General features: G+C 44.3%; 2 protein-coding genes across 5 annotated transcripts in view; one reads left to right on the top strand and one right to left on the bottom strand.

The window, feature by feature from the left end:
- The window catches only part of SYN3 (synapsin III), a 365180-nt gene that overhangs the window by 325780 nt on the left and 20209 nt on the right, over nt 1-19191 (bottom strand). Inside the window, exons 1-2 of one of the 4 annotated variants that reach the window (XM_039486062.1) lie at nt 2691-2793; nt 1967-2068 (exon numbers count right to left, since the gene is read on the bottom strand). The gene's annotated coding sequence lies outside the window, so the exon portion shown is untranslated. Of the gene's footprint in view, nt 1-1966; nt 2069-2155; nt 2174-2516; nt 2554-2690; nt 2794-19191 lie in introns of those variants that run through there. The other 3 variants (XM_039486054.1, XM_039486066.1, XM_039486023.1) reach the window with 3 other exon arrangements.
- On the top strand, nt 8995-14528 carry LOC120370913 (collagen alpha-1(X) chain-like). Its single transcript, XM_039486241.1, has 3 exons — nt 8995-9173; nt 10035-10205; nt 12790-14528. The coding sequence occupies exons 1-3, from the start codon at nt 9131-9133 to the stop codon at nt 13290-13292; spliced, it is 717 nt and encodes a 238-aa protein (XP_039342175.1). The 5' UTR covers nt 8995-9130; the 3' UTR covers nt 13293-14528.

Raw genomic sequence — 19191 nt, forward strand, 5'->3', positions numbered from 1 at the left:
ATAATCGCACAGTTAAACAATAATAGAATACTATTTAAATAGTTTGGATGTTTTTCTACATTTTTAAATACATTGATTTCAATTACAACACAGAATACGAAGTGTACAGTGCTCACTTTATGTTTATTTATTACAAATATTTGCATTGTAAAAAACATAGTATTTTTCAATTCACCTAATACAAGTACTGCGGTGCAATCTCTTTATCATGAAAGTTGAACTTACAAATGTAGAATTATGTACCAAAAAAAGTGCATTAACAACAAAACAATGTAAAACTTTAGAGCCTACAAGTCCACTCAGTCCTACTTATTGTTCAGCCAATCACTCAGACAAACACGTTTGTTTACATTTGCAGGAGATAATGCTGACACTTCTTGTTTACAATGTCACCTGAAAGTGAGAACAAGCATTTACATGACACTGTTGTAGCCAACGTTGCAAGATATTTACGTGCCAGATACGCTAAAGATTCATATATCTCTGCATGCTTCAACCGCCATTCCAAAGGACAGAACATGCATCCATGCTGATGATTTGTTCTGCTTGATAATGATCCAAAGCAGAGTGGACCGACTCATGTTCATTTTCATCAACTGAGTCAGATGCCACCAGCAGAGGGTTGATTTTCTTTTTTGGTGGTTCAAGTTCTGTAGTTTCCACATCTGAGTGTTGCTCTTTTAAGACTTTTGAAAGCATGTTCCACACCTCATCCCTCTCAGATTTTGGACGGCACTTCAGATTCTTAAACCTTGGGTCGAGTGCTCTAGCTATTTTCAGAAATCTCACATTTGACAAAACGCAAAGAAGGTACCAATCTGCTGTCAAACTGTTCTTAAAACGAACATGTGCTGGGTCATCATCCAAGACTGCTAGAACATGAAATATTTGGCAGAATGAGGGTAAAACAGAGCAGAGCACATACAATTCTTCCCCAAAGAGTTCAGTCACAAATTTAATTAACACATTATTTTCTTAAATTAGCATCATCACCATGGAAGCATATCCTCTGGAATGGTGGCCAAAGCATGAAGGTTTAGCATATCTGGCACGTAAATACCTTGCAACACGGGCTACAAAAGTGCCAGGCAAACGCCTGTTCTCACTTTCAGGTGACATTGTAAATAAGAAGCAGGCAGCATTGTCTCCCGTAAATGTAAACAAACTTGTTTGTCTTAGCGATTGGCTGAACAAGAAGTAGGACTGAGTGGACATTTAGGATCTAAAGTTTTACATTGTTTTGTTTTTGAGTGCAGTTATGTAGCAAAAAAAAATCTACATTTGTAAGATACACTTTCACAATAAAGAGATTGCACTACAGTACTTGTAGGAGGTGAATTGAAAAATACTATTATTTTTACAGTGCAAATATTTGTAATCAAAATAAATAAAGTGAGCACTGTACACTTTGTATTCTGTGTTGTAATAGAAATCAATATATTTCAAAATGTAGAAAAACATTCAAAAATATTTAATAAATTTCAATTGATATTCTATTGTTTAACAGTGCAATTAATCATGATTCATTTTTTTAATTGTGATTAATTTTTTTAGTTTATCCCATGAATTAACTGGGATTAATCAACAGCCCTAATATAGATATTTACAAACCACTTTACATCTACTAGTAATTTCAGTCTCCTCGTACTACAGAAAAGCCATGGTTTTGGGGGTATAACTATTTCTAATCTCATTAATAGGTTGATGCTTTTGGGATATTTCCAGCCTGCTGCTTGATTTTTCTCTGTATTTTTTTTTGTGTTGGGGGAGGGCATAGTATTATGGGTATCTGGCCAGGCAACTTCAAAAACTCCACCCATAACTTATAAAATATATCTTAATACATTGGTCTCAGGAATCTGCAGAAGGCAGCCAGGTTTGATCTCAAGCCCAAATGAAGCTTACAAAAGCTAAGAATACTGTGAAAGTAACACATTAAATGTTTAGTAGGGAAGAAGTTCCTTACTTTGTAAGTCCAGTGATATTCCAGTGTTCAAGAAGACACCGATGGCTTGTGAAAGAATTTTCAAGCAGATCTCTGTGGTCAGGAGTCACTTTGATGCAGAGCCTTTGAGGAAGGAGAAATAAGTGAAATAAATGGCAGAATCCACATGGAGAGAAAAGTACATCTAAGGTCAAAGCTTGTAAATCTCACATCCCATACAAGGGTTTTATTTTGGTTGGTTTGTTTGTTTTTAGTAGATCTTCTGTTTGCCTTAGGACATTCTTTCTTTCTAGTTTATTCCAAATTTTGCTAAATCTTCTACAGCCCAGAAGGACCTTTAAGAAGTAAGAGGGCTGGATTAGGCGTATTGCAAGGAGTTTGTCTCAGTAGTCAGGACTAGTGAGAAGCTTCTGTTTATACAGCATACAGCAGCTCATCTCTTGAGCAGGCCTAGTCACCAGGAGTGCAGCACACCACCACTCTCAGCTCACCACTGAAACCAAATCTTCAAGGCCCTTCACAGTCTGGGACCACAACTGACCCAGTGACAACTTTTCTATCTGCAGCCTACCTAGAAAACCATGCTCATCAGGGACATAAACTAGCAGATTCCCAGTCCTACTCCTGCTAAAGGCTGCACTCACTTTGTGTAAGATCAAAAGCTACCCATTTCCTGGGGTATGGCTTTTAATACCAAAAGTAATTCTCACTAAACAAACTTTTGGTCATGTCATTAAGTTCTTACCACTAACTCCCCCCTTAGAAGGGGGCTCTCCCACCTCCTGTATTCAGGGTGGAGTTTAACAAGCCACATCTGCCCCAGGGAGTCAGCAGTAATTAACTGGCAGCTCTATGCTGGGCTCCAAAGTTCTAACACCTGCTAACAGTGTGGGGCCAACAGGAGATTTCTGCCATCCCCTTACACTGCTGGGAGTGAAAGCATTCACCACTTGAATGCAAAGCTCAGTTATTCTTAGCAGCCTACTTACCCTCATTTTCATCAGTCCCTGCTATTGTAAGAATGGGAGACAATCCAAGCTGAGAGAGAGGCTGTACCCTAGTATGGTGAAAGCAGTCTATTCCAAATAATTATCTGCTTTTCATACTTTGTGTTTAATGTATGTATATTCTAAATATCAAGGAGGCAAGAGTACAATTTCATTTGCACCAGTGCAACTCCAGAATAAACTCACTGATTTCAGTTACTCCAGATTTAAAGTTATGAGGATTTGCTCAGAAACTGTCCCTAAACGTTTAAGAAGAATGCCTGTTCTGGGGAAATACGGGATTTTCCACAATGGCTCAGCCTATTAGTCTGTCTGCTTTGAGATTGTGCCTTTGGCAGTATGCAGTGTACATGATGCAGTAATGCCAAATCATGAGTCTCATGATATGGGATGTAAACCCAGCTCCTGGATTCATGAGAATACTTGAGAAACTCACTTTTCACTTTTTACAGAAAAGTAAATGTCTAGTTGTCATGGCTGGGGAGAAAAGCTTGAAAACGCCACCTGAGTGAAACCTAAAGGCCCAGAAACCCAAAAAGGCAAAGGATCCAAAATATATTTCAAAAAACTAAAACCACCATGATTTATAGCCAATTGCATGATTTGGGGGCCTGGACTCCTGATTTTTGAATGCTTGGGATTAGCAATATTGCTGTTCCAGAATTAGGTGAACCACATTTCCTTCCTTCCCTCACCCACTGCACTTAGCATGTAAAGGGTTTTAGATCAATGTGATATAAGGGGATAAAGAAGTCAGGATCCTTCCTGATCACCACTGGGTCCTAATTTTCAAGGCCCTCAATAGTCAAGAAGCACATCTCCACTTGCAACCTGCCTAGATAACTATGTTTATCAGAGGTATAAGATAATGGATTTCCTATCGTGCACCAACAAGGAGTTATGCACATTTTATGGAAGATCAAATGTTACCCCTTGCTTCCTAGGACTTAGTTTTTATTAGCACAAGTAACTCTAACTAAATATAAGATTGTAGTTCATGCCACAGGGTTCCTACTTTAAGCACACAAACTCTCTCCCAGCTCCATGAAGCATGAGATTTGATTAACTTCATGATTATCCTAACAAAGCACAGCTCTCAATATTTTAAATGGCCATAACATTTTTCAGTATTTTTTTAAATCCTGCCACAGCAGGGCATACAAAATGTGATTATTAAATCCATCAAAATAAAACAAATTAGAAATCTGAAAATCTTACTTGGTAGGAAAATGTCCTACTTAACCATTTTAGTACACTTTTAATGAGGCTTCACAGTCAACAGAATAGCATTGTTAGGTTAAAAGAGTGGGTGAGTTCAGTGCTATGAATGCACTAAACTCATATGTGCATGTCCTTGGAACAAGCATGACTGTCTCAAGGACACAGTACATTTGTTTTCTGGAACTACAGTTCTTTTACCCTTTCTCTTTGATTTTAATCTCCCTAGAACAGTGGTTCTCAAACTGTGGCCCATGGGCCACCAGTGGTCCGTGAGCTCCATTCAGGTGGTCCACGGATAGTTCCCTCTAAGGTGTGCACCTGGGTGGCTGCACATGAGAGAATGAAGGGCCACCCATATGGCTCCACTAATTAGGTGCCTGGACCCTGGAGAAGACACACATGTAAGGTGAGGTGGTGGCCTTGTGGGGAATAGGGAGTAGGTTGAAAGGGGCAGTGGGGATGAGAAGAGTGGGTGGGGAGAATTCGGGACGTTCAGGGCTGCAGCAGCCAAAGAAAGAAGCAACTTTCCCCAGCTCCAGGGCTGCAGCTGCTGGGGAGAGATAGCCCTCCTTCCCAGCCCAGCTTGGGGGCTGCCATGGCAGAGGAGAGAGGGAGAGACTCCCCGCTCCTTCCCAGCCCCAGTTTTGGGGCTGCTGTGGTGGGGGAGAGAGGGCACATCCATTGCATTAGAAAGGTAAGACTACTGATATTAAAATGTGAGTTGTGTGTTTTTTGTAGAACAAAAAATGTTTATTATGAAAGTTTTGTTTTATATAGCGCTTTTATCCAAAGCACATTACAATAGTTAGCTAATGGTACAAACAACATTTGGAATGATCATTAAGTGGTCGACCGAGACCCTCAGCAATTTTCAAGTGGTCTGAGGAAAAAAAAAGTTTGAGAACCACTGCCCTAGAATAATGATCTGCACACACCATCTAGTGGTGCCAGGGAGGATTACACTTTACAATAGTGATAGTTTTCATGGTTTACGGAAAGGCAGCCATTCCAGAAAAAAACATGAAGTTCAATTCCTTCTCTGGAAAAAGAGATCTATTTTACAAAGTGCTAAATAGGTGGCCATGAGCCAGATTCTCAGCTGGCATAAATTGGCATTGCTCCATTGATAGCAATGGAGCTCCAGTAGTTCATGCTAGCTAAAAATCCAGGCCAGTAACCGTTGATCTTTGCAAGGGGGTGGATGAACATTGCTTAGGGCCCAGCTGGCAGATGGTAAAACCCAGCCAAAGGAATCAGATACCCCTGTAGAAATTGCTCTGAGATGTAACGGAAAAGTCATGTGACGCTCAGACATTCTCCAAAAACAGCAGCAAAGCTAACTGGACAAAAGGATTTAATTGTATTTCGTAGATATTAGTCAATAAACAGTTTCAGAATCAGAGTTCCAAATACCATAATATGGGTCTGGAAATCTGGGTTCCCATAATGAAAAAGGAGTTTCCAGTTCCAAAATCTAGGTTGTCACAACCAGGGTCTGAATGCAGAATTCTGAATGCCAACTTTTCAAAGCAGAGTTCCAAACTACAAAATGTGAGATGTAAAAGGCAGAACTCACGGTTGTGAACACTAGGTTCTGTAAACCAAAATCTAGCTCCCTCGTTCTAAAAAGCAGGCTGAATTTGCTAAGACTCATAAAATGAGCTGTAATAACTGGGTCCCCAGTCCCAAAAGCAAATCCTGAAAAACAAGTCCCAAAAATCAAATATGAGATTAGAAAATCAGAATGTCTGTAAACCAAAATCGAAGATCCAAAACCTGTCTTCTGAGTTTTGATAGCACCTACCCAGATCTTCAATGGTATTTAGATATGTGACTCCCATTGAAAGCAATGGAAGTTAGGAACCTAAATACCTCTGACAATCTGAGCCATATGACTGCAGAAAAACTAATTGTGAAAAACAATTTGAGGGCCAAATTCCAAACAGCAAGATTCAAAAGCAAACATTCTCAAACCTGGGTTATGAACCTTGAAATGGGAAAATAGTGCTGCATGGTCTGATTTTTTATTTTATTTTTTTTATAAAGGTGTGAAAATTGAGTTGAATCCCAAACACAAAATCTTATGATCCAAAATCTAGGTGCTGGCTTGCCAAAGCCAACTGCCAAGAACCAAAACCTATGTTCTTCAGAAATAGTTCTGAAATCTGAGCTCCATATTCTAGTCTCCAAAGCCAAATTCCAAATCTCAAAACCAAGTTCCAAGTCTCAAGTTTGGAACTCTAGGTTCTGCATCCTGACAACTGAGTTTTTAAATCTGGGCTCTGAGAACTGGGTCCCAAGTTCAGAAAACAGAGTCCCAGATTGTGAAATCCAGGATGCAACAAGCCAAGACCTAATAAGCCCTAAGCTGATGACCCACAATCCAAATTCTTAGTTTGGCCAGTAGCGTTCCAAGGACCTGTTTCAGGGAATTTGTTTCCAAAGTCAGAGTTTCTTGCATTACATTATCAGTGGTAGTCAGAACATTTACTTAAGCTTACACAGTAATGCTTGTCACCTGGATGTGTGGGATAGACTTCCTGATCATGTTGGCAACCTATTTTAACACCCTGGACAGTATCTTATGCACAAAATACAGAGGATAAATCAAGAATATGCCTTGATAGGTTTATTGAGAGGAAGTCTATGTAGCACTGGTTTTTCCTTCAGAAAGCTCAAGCAGCCAAAGCCTGTCAGTTAAAAAGCATACTCAACCTGAGGGGCGAGAGCTGAGTCAACTTAGGTCTGATGTCTCTCCTTTAGCTGTAACATCAGCAGGAACTCGCCATTCTGACAGTTCCTGCTCCCTCCTGTCTCTCTAATGAGGCTCCCTCCCACTCCACAATGGGAACTAAAAAAGGCTTCTGTCCCAATAGGCTGGCATCTTTGCTTTGCCAGCCCATCTCCTCCCTACACAAGTAGGCTCCCTAAAAATGCATACCTGTTGTACGAGGTGAATTGAAAAATATTAACTTTTATTTATCATTTTTACAGCTCACATATGTGTAATAAAAATAATAATACAAAGTGAGCACTGTACACTTTGTATTCCGTGTTTTAATTGAAATCAATATCTTTGAAAAATGTAAAAAACATCCAAAATATTTAAATAAATTGTATTGTTTAACAGCGCAATTAATTTTTTTAATCACTTGACCGCCCTAGTAAATACACATTCCTTTGTCTAGGACAGGCTGAACACATTTTAAAAACATTTCCAGCACACATCTATAACTGTTTGTTTGTACACCATCTGTATGTACATCACACAATGATTTTGGGGATCAGTGTGTCACCAGCTTATCTATGATACTTTACATGATGCCTTTGAGATACATATTATGAGAACAGTGTGTTGTGGCAATGAGTGTGTCAGGCCTGATGGGAGTTACAGTATGGGGGGCCCTCTGGGGTCTCACAAGGTCAACGTGGCACAGTAGGAAGAAGGGGGTTTTCCGCAGGGGGAAGTAACACCATTTGGGACTTGCTGCTCTCTTCAGTCCAATACTGTCCCTTCGTGGCCTCCCCAAGCACAAAGAAATTGACCAGCCCCAGTAGGTTAACAATAATAACACCACAGCATTTATAGTAGATGTGTGTTGGTAAGACACTGGGACTTCATTTTCTGGCCTCAGTCACTTGTTCTGGGTCAGTTACAAAGGTTAATTCCCCTGTCATAAGTTGGGTCGGTACCCGCTGTCTCCAATGATGTAAAATTGAACTCGTTGAGCTGCAGCCGTCAGCTCACTGACTACACGGAATGTGTGGGTGTATATGCACGTCTGAGTGGAAGATGCCTTTCTGATCTCTGAGCTACCTCCCACATACTTGTATCTACTGCTCAATCCTCTATATAGGAGTTAAGTAGTCGTAGTATTAAAGGATGCTTCCTGTAGGCTTGGCCAATATTTACATGTAGTGTTTCCAAAGCATTAATAAAAGTTGAGCACCATTAAGGAAATCCATAGGAGTGCTTTGTGACAGGGCAACGGGTGCAATCAGAGGTACAACTGCAGTATGTGTGGCCCTACCATAGAGAGTTTTAATCTAACTAGCTCAAGTAACAATAGTAGCGAAGCCACACCACAGCAACATGCGGGCTAGCCATCCAAGTACATTCTTGAACTCACTAGTAAGCTTAAGTTGTATTTGAGCAGTTAACCCAGGCTGCAGCCCATGCTGCCACAGCTTTTCTGCTCTTGGTATCTGTGCTAACTAGATCAAAGCTAGCTTGGGTATCTCGACATAATCCTCGGTCACAGCTCCGATTGCAATGTAGATTTGCCCAAAGTCTCAACAACACTTTTTCTTGTACATAACTATTCCCCCCGCAGGAAATTTAATAAAGACAGCTGGTCAAACAGGCCTGTATACTGATGTAAACCTAGGCCTCTGCATTCCTGAACAATAGTCTATTCTCTAGTTGGCTAAACCAGTCTGTTTTTTCCTTATAGTCCCTTTGTTCCACATTCAACCTACCAGAGTATGTCCCACAGCGATAGCTGGCAGAACAAATAAGGAAATGAGCCAAATTCACCCTTAGTGTAACTGTCTTAACATCAATAGAATTATAGCAGGGCTGAATTTGGCTCAGTACCCAAATACAGCAATTAAAGCAGTCAGTAATGTTCGTGTTAGATATAGCCTGTTATTTTTCATTACTGTTATGTAAAAAGATACAGCAACTAGCAGAGTGGAACAGAGCAGTCTTACAACAGTACATCCCGGGATCACAATGAGAAAACAGGAAGCAAGCAGGGAATGTATCCTGTTGGTTGGAGGAGTGTCAGTACTAGAACAGGCAGGGTCACAATAGGTCATCTGTGTACAAAGCAGCGATAAGGGAAGCTGTTTAGTCATAGCTGTGTCTTTAAGGGTCCTAAGCAGAAGGGTGAGGAGCAGAATACAGTGATTCAGGAAACAGGCTCTCGAAGGAGCTTGTTTCCCAGCTGCCGGGATGTCACGGGAAAGACAAGAAACTCACAGCATGTTTTTATCAGGTGGGTTTCGTTCTTGTGGAGATACGTGGCTTGATTCTCCTCTCATGCTGGGGAAAAATCAGGAGCAACTCTGGGCATCAGCAGAGCTCTCCCAGTGTATAATCGGGATAGAGAGGGCAATCAGACCCTACACTCCTAATTAATACAGTGGGCTTAACTGTGGCTGTTAACACCCCAGCATTGGAAAGGGTGGCTTTGTGTGGGGAAGGCTGTGCACTGCACCAAGGCAGGCTCCAAAGGCATTCTGCAGGCTTCAGTCCTGAGGCAGGAACAGTGGCTCTGAGATCATGAACAGCTCAATAGCAATTGTGATATTCTTTGAAAGGGTGCAATGTTTGTTCCTTGCTGTACAACTGTATTAGGTCAGACATCTGGGGTGAAATCCCAGCCACAACACAGTCAATCAGATTTCTGCCACTGACTTCAATGGGGCCAGGAGTTCACACCTCTAGTGTGGAAAGGGGGCACCCTAACCTTTTAGGGAGCCTAGAGATGCTAGTGCTACCGTTATATAACTTTCTTCTACTCTGCCTCCCCCCTCTCCTTTCCTTCTCCCCAGATCCTTTGTACTGAGATACAAGAGCACCCTTATTTTAAGACTTTGTCCCACATTGGTAAGATCTCTGGGGCCTACTGCCCTGTGTTTGTAGAATGCCTAGCACAATAGGGCCCTGATCTTGGGTGGCCCTTAGGTACTACCATAATAAACGTTATTAATGATGATTTGAGTAGTGGTAGGCTGAGAAGTACTGTGCAGTGTACATCCGGGAACCCCAATCTATATGGCTGTTTTTGTATTTTGCTTGTAGAAAACCACTGTTAGCAAGCTCTTGAATGGCTTTCCCCTTTCTCCCACTCCAGGGGTCTGGATTTTAGCTGTTTCTGTCACTGTGGCAGTACAGGAAAAAAACCCTCTTGCTCCATGTCTCCCAGGACCCCAAGGTCCTCCTGGGAACAATGGAGTTCCTGGTCATAATGGACACAATGGGCTCAACGGGGAGAAAGGGGAGAAGGGACTCAGAGGGGAACCAGGTAAGTCACATTTAAGTGAATCATTTCATGCTATACCAACTTTTGATAGCACCATTTCACCAGTTTCTTATTCAGAATTCAGTACATTGCATATTTGGAACAACCAGAAACATTTCATAGCAACAGTTACTGAGTGATAGAATTATGATCCTAACATCAGAGATTTGCCCTTTCTGAAGGTAGGAATATGGTACATATATATATTAGACACCAGATGTACTGCCGAGAAATGCAGTAAGAGACATTTGGATAACACCAGCTAGGAATGGTTTCATTATGGAGAGGCCTTGCAGTGAAATACAGAATCCTGAACTGGATTTTTGGCAAGTAAAAAAAAACCAAAAAAAACCAAAAAAACCTCACCTCTCAACCCACCTTAATGGCCTCCCAAGGGAGTGAAAATGTTTGCCACACTTTCCTGGTGGTTTATTCCTAATGCTCTGTGTTAGTCTTAGTGTTTAGGCTCATGAAGCATTCTCAGGTGGTAGTGGTGGGGGCATTGGGTGCCCACACATACATGTTTCAGGCAGTTCTGAGGAGATAAAGGGTCATATTAAGGATGGAGCCAGGGTATTGCTGACCTCCAGTGATGCCCCCCGTTTTGCAATGCCATAGGAGCTTAATGGGGCACAAAACAGGGAATAGAACTGGTTGCGGGGGAAATTTCCCCTGTGAAATTTTTCTTCAAAGTTTACGATTTCCCCCCTCCCCCTTCCAAAAAAAATAATAATTTGTTTTGTTGTTGAAAGTTTGTTTTGTCAAAAAAAATTTCTATTGGGGGGAGAAAAAAATTAATAAATTTTTGACCAGCTCTATTAGGGAAGCTCTTGAGCTAATTTAAACTGCTCAGGGGGGCAATCCAGCCCCCAGCAGCTCCTGCATAGGGGCTGTGCAAATCACCTCCCCTCTGACTCTGTCTTATGTCCACCACTGGATGAATTCCATTGTTTTAGGATAAATGATCGCCTCCTTGCTCTGAGACACCAGAGAGAGGACAACATCCACCCACAGAAGTGTTAAAGAGAGAGCTCTCCTCACTCTTCATCCACATCCACACCTGTATACATACATCCCACCTGAGAATGCTTCATGAGCCTAAACACTTAGGCACACACCAGAGCATTAGGAATAAACCACAAGGAGTGTGTGTTGGTCAAACATTTTTGCTCCTGAGGACAATAATTAAGAGTAGAGAGTTTTCTCTGGAGTTAAAGCTGAGGTGTTTTACTTTGAACAGAGTTTATGGGTATGTTATGAGTCTTTCTCTTACTTTAGGGAGTTTGCAATGCTTTAAATCATGCCTGCACAACTCGTAAAGCGGCGAGGGCCATACTACTCCAAAGAAAACAGCTGAGGGCCAAACCCCCTTGGCCCCGCCGAAACACCCTCCCTAGTGCCGCCCGGGCCCCCTGAAACACATCCCCCACCCCAGCGCCGCCCGGCCCTGCGGCAACACCACCACCCTGCCCCCTGAAGTATAAAGTCTCGCCGCCACTGCCCGCCCGCCTACTCAGCTCATCATCCCCCCCCATGAAATAAGGGGAGAGGAAAGGGGGGCAGTGTGAAGGGATTGGATGTGACTGTCCAACACACAAACACAGGGGCCGCAGGGAGCCTGGGAAGGGGGGCAGTGTGATAGGGGCCGGGAGGGGGAAGGTCCCTGGACCAGGAAAGGGGGCAGCAGTCGAGGCAGGGCAGGTGCAACACACACACACACACACACACACACCCCTCCCCTGGGGATTTCCTGGCTGTCCACAGACAGTTCAAACCCCCACCCCCCTCCGATCACTATGGAGGCCGCCATGGGACCAACCAGCACAGTAGCTGCCCTGCCCCCAACCGAAGGGGGGGCTTGGAGGGTCTCGGCCTAGTCTCCCCCCCCGCCCCCAAGCTGGGGCTCGAGCCCAGGCCGGGTGCCCCTCCCCTTGCTCGGCACTTACCGGCTCTGCCTCGTGCCCAGCACTTCCCACTTCAGCGGGCCCCAGAGGCAGGGGCGGCTCCAGGGCCCAGCACGCCAAGTGCATGCTTGGGGCGGCATGCCGCGGGGGGCGCTCTGCTGGTCGCCGGGAGGGCGGCAGGCGGCTCTGGTGGACCTCCCGCAGGCGTGCCTGTGGAGGGTCCGGTGGTCCCGCGGCCGCGGCATGCTTGGGGCGGCAAAATGTCTAGAGCCGCCCCTGCCCAGAGGTGACACACCCGCTGTACGCCAGGCGGGGGGAGTGGGAGACAGAGACACGTGCGATTCTGGCCATTAGGGTGGTTGGAGCGCAGCACGCACACAGGGCTGTGAGGCAGGACCCTCCCCCCTGGGCAGGGGGTGAACCCAGGAACCCCACTCCGCTGCTTGCCCGCGGGCCGCACAGTGAGCCTATGCGGGCTGCATGCGGTCCGGGGACTGCATGTTGTGCAGGCCTGCTTTAAACTGTAGTTTATCCCACCCTGGTGGGCAGTGTCTCTAACTGACCCACCAAAGGCATTGTCAACAAAGAAGTTTTTGGGGATTTTAAATGAGTCACATTTGAGCAGGATGAGAACAAATGGAAAAGTATCTACTTCTAGCTCATTCTTTTGTAATCCTTTTCAGGTTCCACAGGAACGCGTGGGCCACAGGGCCCTCCAGGAAAACTAGGTCCAATGGGACCGAAGGGCGAAAGTGGACAACCAGGTCCCACTGGCCCACAAGGACGCCCGGGAGAATGCTCACCATGTCAGAAATCTGCCTTTGCCATGAAACTCGCCAAAAACTATCCAGCTCCTAAACAACCCATTATATTTCATCAAATTTTATACAATGATCAGCAACATTTTGATAAGGCCACAGGAATTTTCACTTGCCAAATACCTGGAGTTTATTACTTTGGCTACAATGTGGAGTTGTACCGGAACACCACGGTCATTCAGCTAATGAAAAACAGCCAGGCAGTGATAGGATCATATCAGACCACCCTAAACTCTTATGAAAATATGTCAGGAAGTACAGTCCTTAAGCTGAAGAAGGGTGACAAGGTCTGGTTAGAAGTGAACCAGGAGAGTAATGGAGCGACACACACGAGCTACTTTTTGGGTTACCTTATATTTGAAATTTAGGTTTCTGCAGAACTTCTGAATTAGCCTCACCAGTGTGTCAGAATTTAAGAGATAAGGAAAGTATACCCAGGGGTGGGGTAGGGTGAGGAGGGCAGGAGGTTTTGTCAGGGTCTGATACCCTATTACAGCAGCATCTGTTATTATGGTAGCACTGCCTAATATTATGGTTGCCCTACACTTCCCATTATAAGATGCAGTTTTCTGTTGTTTATAACTTTCCCAAACTCTAATAGTTTGGGCTGAAAATTTCCATGCCAGGTGTCTGACTCTCGCTCAATGTTTTTGGAAAATGTCAGCCAAAACACTTTAGCCGACTCTGAGAATGAGTATAAGGGAAAATACATTTTGCCTGTGTTAAAAAAACTCTGGTGCCTTTTTCTTTGAGAATCTCTAATGCCTCCATACTTTGGAGCAAGGTCTTGATATTTGGCAAGCGAATGGCCTTTGTTTCAGGGATGTTCCTGTTGGCATCCCTTTGAAAATCTGCCCAAATTTAGCCACGTTATAAGGCTTTGAAAATTTGCAGTTCACACATGCTCAGTAGACACTTCCTAGAACTCCACAGCTAAATTCCCAAAAGATTCCATCTGTGACGTTGCACTCCATGTGCTTTATAAAAATGTGTTTATAAGTGTGAATATGATGTAACAGAAATATGCTTTATGCAAAAGGTCTCTTGTAAGGTATAATTACAGAGCTTATAATCGACTGAATGTGTTCATTCTATTTGTATGAATGTATCATTCTTGTATCTGAAACTAGGAATATGAAGTATACCTCTGAGATTCTATTGTAATTATGCAAAGTGTGGGCCATTAATGGTTTAGAATCTTGATGGCTCCCATTGACTAGGACGATTGGTTGTAAATGGTTTATTTACCTGCAAGCCTTCCGGTATATGTGCGGACCAGCCCTGGAAGAATGGAGGGGGTCTCAAAGGACATGCGAACATGTCACCTGATACTGGAATCCATCTTAAACCCAGTGCTTTTCCATTTAGAAGGAGGGGTGGGAACCCAGAGAGACAAAATATTCTCGCCTTGTGCCAAAGATATAAAAGGTGGTGGAAGAGAACAAAGAGGCTCCAAGTTATGAGAAAGCCCTTGCCTTTCACCTAGATTCCTGCTGGAACTAACAAGGACTGTACATGGGGAAAGGATTGGACCCAGACAAGGAAGGAGTCTAGTCTGTGAAAGAAGCTTATTGGAACATCTCTAAGGGTGAGATTTACCTGTAATAAGTTTCTTAATGTATTAGGCTTAGACTTGTGTGTTTTTGCTTTATTTTGCTGGATGACTTACTTTGTTCTGTCTGTTATTACTTTGAACCTTAACACCTCTTAAATCTTACTTTTTATACTTAATAAAATCACTTTTGTTTATTAGTAAACCCAGAGTAAGTGATTAATACCTGGGGGAGCAAACAGCTGTGCATCTCTCTCTATCAGTGCTATAGAGGGCAGACAATTTATGAGTTTACACTGTATAAGCTTTCTACAGAGTAAAATGGATTTATTTGGGTTTTGGATCCCATTGGGAGCTGGGTGTCTGGGTGCTGGAGATAGGTAACCTGCTGAGTGGTTTTCAGTTAAAACCTGCAGCTTTGGGGGCGTGGTTCAGACCCTGAGTCTATGTTGCAGCAGGCTAGCATATCTGGCTCAGCAAGGCAGGGTTCTGGAGTCCCAAACTGGCAGGGAAAACGGGTTCAGAAGTAATCTCAGCACATCAGGTGACAGTCCCAAGGGGGTCTCTGTGACTGAATCCATCACACCATCCACACTAAGCAAGACTTTTCTCACAATTGCAGTTCCCAGCTGCTGTGGACTGGATACCTGGAATTGACAACAAGCATCCTGTTCCTCTCCTGATCTCTCAATGCCACCTCATTGACACCCAAGCAATGTGGAGGAGGTAGCTGACTGACATGAAGGCAGAGGGGACAAGAGCTGGAACTGGGGGTTGGGACAGAGGAAAGTAGATTTGGGCAAGGAACATGAGGGAAAGACTGGGACTGGAGGCTAGCAGGGGGGAGGGAGGGCAAGAGGGAAACTGGGACTGGGTGTTGTGAGGGAGACTGGGAACTGGGGAAGAAATGGGGGGGGGCAAGAGCAGATGTAGACCACAAAGGGGGACATTGGGAGTGGGAACCAGTAAGGCAGGGAAAGGGACTGGGAGGGAGACATATCTGATGAGAAGCAAAGATGTGGGAAGAGAACTGGGACTGGCCGAGCAAAGATACTGGGAAGAGGAGCTGGAGGGGGCTGGTCCCAATGAGAGCTCTGGGAGGGAGAGTGGGAGTCAGTGGAGATGGGGAACATGGGCATGGGGGGGGTTACTGTAAACTGTAGGGGTGTGGGGAGAGAGATTGGATGAGAAGCTAGGAGAATGAGATTGGGTCTGGCTGGGCGAGAAGACTGGGGACAAAGAGCCAGATAATGTGAGAAATGGGACTGGACGGGCAAAGAGAGTAGGATTTAGAATTGTGGGGAGAGACTGGGATGGGGACTCAATAGAGGAAGACTAGGACTGGATGGGCAAGGAAACTGGGACTGGGACAAGTTGGAGGAGACGGGGGCAGAAAAGGTCAAATGGGCAGAAGAGTCTGTGCGCACTACAGCACACTCCCACCAAAGGATGGAATGGAACCAAAGATTTCTGACTCTCACCATTCCTCTGCTTTCAGCAAATATAAGTGTACCCCTCTGGCAAAGCGTCTCATCCTCCTTTAGTGTTGGTCCATGCAAAGGGTAACAACCTGCTACTGCTATCAGTTACTCCATTAGCTCAAGTGGCAGAGCTCTGTGTGGTGGATTTAAAGTGTCCAACCTGTGGGTATCAATATGTTGCCACATGATAGAACTTGTGGGGGTTTTTCAGTGTTCCTTTTTAAAAACATAGGAAATTACACACAACAAATTACATGATAAGGTTGCAAAGTCAAGCACTCAAAAGTTAAGAAATGCCAGAATGATGGGCCTCTGCAACATTAATTTGGACCTGTTGTGTGCATGCATGCATTATTACACAGTCCTAAATTACGTGATCACATATTATTTTTTCCAGAGGACCCCTGCCTCATTCAGTGCACAGGATGGGCAGTGTTGTGGCGATGAAAGAGGGTTGTGTACTGAACAAAGCTGTAGGACCTTTGCCTTATTTGTTGCAGAAGTAGGAAGGTGTGTAGTGCATGAGGCAGAGGCTTGCAGGAAGAGAAAGTTTGTTCTCATATTTAAGGTAATTGAATGCTGCCCTGAATAACTGGAGTCTATTCCTGTCTCTGCCACAGGGTTCCTGCATGATACTGGGCAAGTCACTTAAACCAAAACTTTTACAGGTGTTCACTATGTTTTTCCTTATTTTCTGAGTGCCTGACATAACATCCATGGGTCTGGTTTGCAGAAGTGCTGATCACTTACAGCTGCAATTGAAGTCAGTAGGAGCTTTGCATTGAACACATACACACTGAAAATATATTGTATATGACGTGCTATGTATTGCTAAGTATTTTGAAAAATCAGCTTCTGGATGTCTCAAATTGGGCATCTAAAACTAGTGGACACATTTAACCTTAAACCCTCTGTGCCTCAGGTCCCCCATCTATAAAATGAGGATAAGACTTTCTCACCCCCAGGGGTGGTGTGAAAATAAATTCATTAATGTTTGTGAAGCACGCAGATACTATAGCGATGGGCACCGTAGAAAAAGCCTATGAGGAAATTCATAATTCTGGTTTTAGAGCTGGGTTTGAACAGCATGCAGTAAATAACGCTTCGGGCCACACCCTGGACAACAAGGAGAAAATGAAATATTGAATAGCTGCTCACTAAGGTCAAATCTACACTACAAATTTCCATAGGTGCAGCTGCACCGATGCAGCTGTGCCGCTGTAGTGCCTCTCGTGAAGATGCTCGAGCTGATGGGAGAGAGCTCGCCCATCGGCTTCATAACTCTTCCTCTGCGAGAGGCAGTTGTTATATTGGCAACAGATGCTCTCCTGCCAACATAGCACTGTCTACATGGGGGGCTAAGGTCGGTATAACTGCGTTGCTCAGAGGGGTGGATTTTTCACACCCCGAGAGAAGTAGTTATACCGAAATAAGCACGTAGTGTAGACCAAGCCTAAGTGAGCATTGGGCACTAAATGAGACAGGAGTCTCCAGCTAGCATAACACTTGGGATCAGACGATCTCCCCGGGCAAGGGTTAGGGTTACCAAAGGTAGGGCTCCCTGGCTTAGAGTTAGGGTTACCAAGAGCAAGGCTCCCCAGGCTCGGGATAGGGTTACCGAGCATAGGGTTCTCCAGGCTTGGGTTAACATTACTAATGGTAGGTTTCCCTACTCTAGGATTAGTCTTGGGGTCAGTTTGGCTCCCTAGGCTAGACTTAGGGTTACTAAGGATAGGGCTCCTTGTTTTATGGCTATGCTTGGAGTCAGTAGGAATTCCCTGGGTAGAATTAGGTTACTAAAGATAGGGCTTCCTGGACTAGAATTAGGGTTCCAATGGGTAGGGTATTTGGAGCTAGGGTTAACGTTCCTATGGGTACAGATCCCCGACCTAGGTTTCGGGTTGCTATGGGTAGAGTACTTGGAGAAAGTGTTATGGTTCCTATCAACAGAGTGCCCCAACCTAGGGTTACAGTTCCTATGTGTTGGTTACATGAAGCGAGCGTTCGAGTTGCTATGGCTAGGGTACTTGGAGCTAGGGTCAGGGATCCTATGGTTAGGGTACTTAGAGTTAGGATCAGGGATCTTTGGTAGGGCTCCCAATCCTAAGATTAGGGTTCCTATGGGTAGGACTCCCCACCCTAGGGTTCGGGTTCCTATGGGCAGAGAGTTGGGGCTAGGGTTACAGTTCCTACAGGTAGGTCTCCCCACCCTAGGGTTAAAGTTCCTATGTGGGTAGGAGGATTGGGGCTAAGGTTAGGATTCCCACAAGTAGGACTCACTGCCCTAGAGTTAGGGTTCCTGACGGGGAAAGGAGTCGAGGAAAGCTGGCTGTATTTTAAAGAAACCTTATTGAGGTTGCAGGAACAAACCATCCCGATGTGTAGGAAGAAAAGTAAATATGGCAGGCGACCAGCTTGGCTCAACAGTGAAATCCTTGCTCGTCTTAAACACACAAAAACCGCTTATAAGATGTGGAAGATTGGACAAATAACCAGGAAGGAGTATAAAAGTATTGCTCAGGCATGCAGGAGTGAAATTAGGAAGGCCAAATCACACTTGGAGTTGCAGCTAGCCGGAGATGTTAGGAGTAACAAGAAGGGTTTCTTCAGGTATGTTAGCAACAAGAAGAAAGTCGAGGAAAGTGTGAGCCCCTTGCTGAATGAGGGAGGGAACCTAGTGACAGAGGATGTGGAGAAAGCTAGTGTACTCAATGCTTTTTTTGCCTCTGTCTTCACAGACAAGGTCAGCTCCGAGACAGCTACACTCTGCAGCACGGTATGGGGAGGAGGTGACCAGCTCTCTGTGGGGAAAGAATTAGTTTGGGACTATTTAGAAAAGCTGGACAAGCACAAGTCCATGGGGCCGGATGCGCTGCATCCGAGGGTGCTAAAGGAGTTGGCTAATGAGATTGCAGAGCCATTGGCCATTATCTTTGAAAAATCATGGCGATCGGGGGAGGTCCCGGATGACTGGAAAAAGGCTAATGTAGTATCCATCTTTAAAAAAGGGAAGAAGGAAGATCCAGGGAACTACAGGCCAGTCAGTCTCACCTCAGTCCCTGGAAAAATCATGGAACAGGTCCTCAAGGAATCAATTCTGAACCACTTAAAGGAGGGGAAAGTGATCAGGAACAGTCAGCATGGATTCACCAAGGGCAAGTCATGCCTGACTAACCTAATTGCCTTCTATGATGAGATAACCGGCTCTGTGGATGAGGGGAAAGCAGTGGATGT

Source organism: Mauremys reevesii, linkage group 1 (genome assembly GCF_016161935.1).
Source record: "Mauremys reevesii isolate NIE-2019 linkage group 1, ASM1616193v1, whole genome shotgun sequence".
Lineage (NCBI taxonomy): Eukaryota > Metazoa > Chordata > Testudines > Geoemydidae > Mauremys > Mauremys reevesii.

Bases quoted from the DNA above. Each gene is read 5' to 3' on its own strand.
- LOC120370913 (XM_039486241.1), top strand. From the start codon at position 9,131: ATGTCACGGGAAAGACAAGAAACTCACAGCATGTTTTTATCAG. The intron at 9,174-10,034 runs GTGGGTTTCGTT...CTCCCACTCCAG, and splicing joins TCACAGCATGTTTTTATCAG to GGGTCTGGATTTTAGCTGTT. The intron at 10,206-12,789 runs GTAAGTCACATT...AATCCTTTTCAG, and splicing joins GGGACTCAGAGGGGAACCAG to GTTCCACAGGAACGCGTGGG.